This window comes from Salvelinus alpinus, chromosome 31 (genome assembly GCF_045679555.1).
Source record: "Salvelinus alpinus chromosome 31, SLU_Salpinus.1, whole genome shotgun sequence".
In the NCBI taxonomy this organism is placed as follows: Eukaryota; Metazoa; Chordata; class Actinopteri; order Salmoniformes; family Salmonidae; genus Salvelinus; species Salvelinus alpinus.
The window spans coordinates 37,556,166-37,558,280 of NC_092116.1; the positions used below are offsets into that span (position 1 = coordinate 37,556,166).

Here is a 2,115-nt window from a genome sequence, read left to right on the forward strand (position 1 = left end):
ATCACACACACCACACTCAGACCCACCTCCGCAGTCGATCATGTTCTGTTCATCAGGTTTCTCCAGAGGCCAGCAGTCGTACTCGCTGTTATCCAGATCATGCCAACAGGCTACTGAACTCACTAACAGACACTAAATAAACCAAAGTTGACCTGAAGTAAGACTATTTTTAATGGGTTCAGAGAACATTTCCCATTTCTTAACATTTTGTTTGATTAGAATCAATGCTACTGAACTCAGAAACACCAACTAAGTAAAGAGAAAAATTCTGAAATTATTCTGACCACAGTAAGTTTTTACCTGAAATAAATCTATTTTAACATAGTTTAGTAATCATTAGCCTAATTCTATTTGACATTTCTTTACAAAGTGTCTTTACCAGAAATAATGAAGTATCTTTACCAGAAATATCTGTCCACAAGTTCGCTTATAATTCATGTTTCTCCGTTATTCAGCAATAAGCATCAAGAAGCCTCTTCTCTCTGTGTGTCTCTGATCCTTGCTGCAGACCCTCAAATGAACGAGGTGTTGAGGGGAGGGGAGAGGAGGAGGAGGAGGAAGAGAGGAGGAGAGGAGATGAGAGGTGGATGGGAGAGGAAAAGGAGGAGAGGAGAGGAGGAGATGAGAGGAGGAGAGGAGAAGAGGAGAGTACATTACAGGTCTAGGCTACTAGAACGACCTTATCGCGATTAATTCTGAATGAGGTCAGTGAAATACAAATTCATTTAAAATGACTTTATTTTAATAAACTGCTTTAAATTATTCAAGTTTTCAATCTCTTGTAAGCTATTTTCTAGTGAGGCTAAAATACATTTATTCTACTCAGACAATATGCTGACAATGACATTTCTGTTCAGTTTTTGGAAGAACCTCCAACTTGTTCTCTAATTGTGAATCTATTTCATCAATGTCATCAATTGTAGACGTTTAGCTCCACCATGTGGCGAACCTTGGTATCACCTCACCAGTTTCTCATGTGTGTGTCTCCTTTGTCCTCAGAGTCAAAGAAAAGGCCACACACCACACTGCACGATGGATGGACAGAGAAGAATACATCGCTTTCTAGCTGACTATACTGAACAAAAACATGCAACAATTTCAAGATGTTACTGATTTACAGTTCAAATAAGGAAAATCAAATGAATTTAAATAAATAAATTAGGCCCTAAATCTATGGATTTCACATGACTGGACAGGGGCAAACTCTTGGGAGGGCGTAGGCCCAACCTGATCCCATGCACTCGACACCTCGTTCATTTGAGGGTCTGCAATAACCAGACAAGGAGCAGAAAACTGTACATTTTAGAGTGGCCTTTTATTGGCCCCAGCACAAGGTGCACCTGCGTAATGATCTTGATGTTTAATCAGCTTCTTGATATGCCACAAATGTCATGTGGATGGATTATCTTGGCAAAGGAGAAAGGCTCACTAACAGGGATGTAAACAAACAAGAAAGAAATAAGCTTTTTGTGCGTTTGGAACATTTTCTGGGATCTTTTAAATTCAGCCCATGAAACATGGGACCAACACTTTACATGTTGCGTTTATATCTTTGTTCGGTGTGTGTGGCATTTGTTTTGTTGGAGAGTAGGGACCGTGGTGTAACTAGCTCGGCCCTGTCGCTCCTGTCCAGTTGGCTATGTGGCCCTTAGACACAGATCTTGGATCAGCTGATGTGTATGCCACCAACAAAAATGTACTTGAGCTGGACGTGCGTAGACCCCTGTGTGTGTGTTTCAACCTCTGCAGTAGCTAGCTAGATAATATATATAAACGACGACCTCTGCAGTAGCTAGCTAGATAATACGTCTATCTTGCTATATGCAGCTTGGCCTTACATCCTCTGTTAAATAACTACACAACCTTCCCTCTACTGTACAGATCCAGACTGTCTCCATATGAACGCTTGGTAAACCGTGTGTGAGAGAGAGACGGGGAGGTATTTTGTCAACGAGATAAAGAGTGCATGGGAATAGGTCGTGTGTCTGCCTTCTGGCGACGCTATCCCAACCCTTTCAGATGAGACACACTCCAACTAGCTACCTACTGAAAATGCTTAGCAATGATGATATGAAACAATACATCACCACATTGTCTTCTCTTAACCACCTGGTG

General features: G+C 41.2%; 1 protein-coding gene across 1 annotated transcript in view; it reads right to left on the reverse strand.

Moving 5' to 3' along the window:
- LOC139561749 (atrial natriuretic peptide receptor 2) overlaps positions 1-569 on the reverse strand; it is a 36,133-nt gene extending 35,564 nt beyond the window's left edge. Inside the window, exons 1-2 of the mRNA XM_071379019.1 lie at positions 403-569; positions 27-132 (exon numbers count right to left, since the gene is read on the reverse strand). Of these exons, the coding sequence (XP_071235120.1) occupies positions 27-132; positions 403-438 (142 nt within the window). The 5' untranslated portion in view covers positions 439-569. The remainder of the gene's footprint in view (positions 1-26; positions 133-402) is intronic.
- Positions 570-2,115: the final 1,546 nt, after the last annotated feature.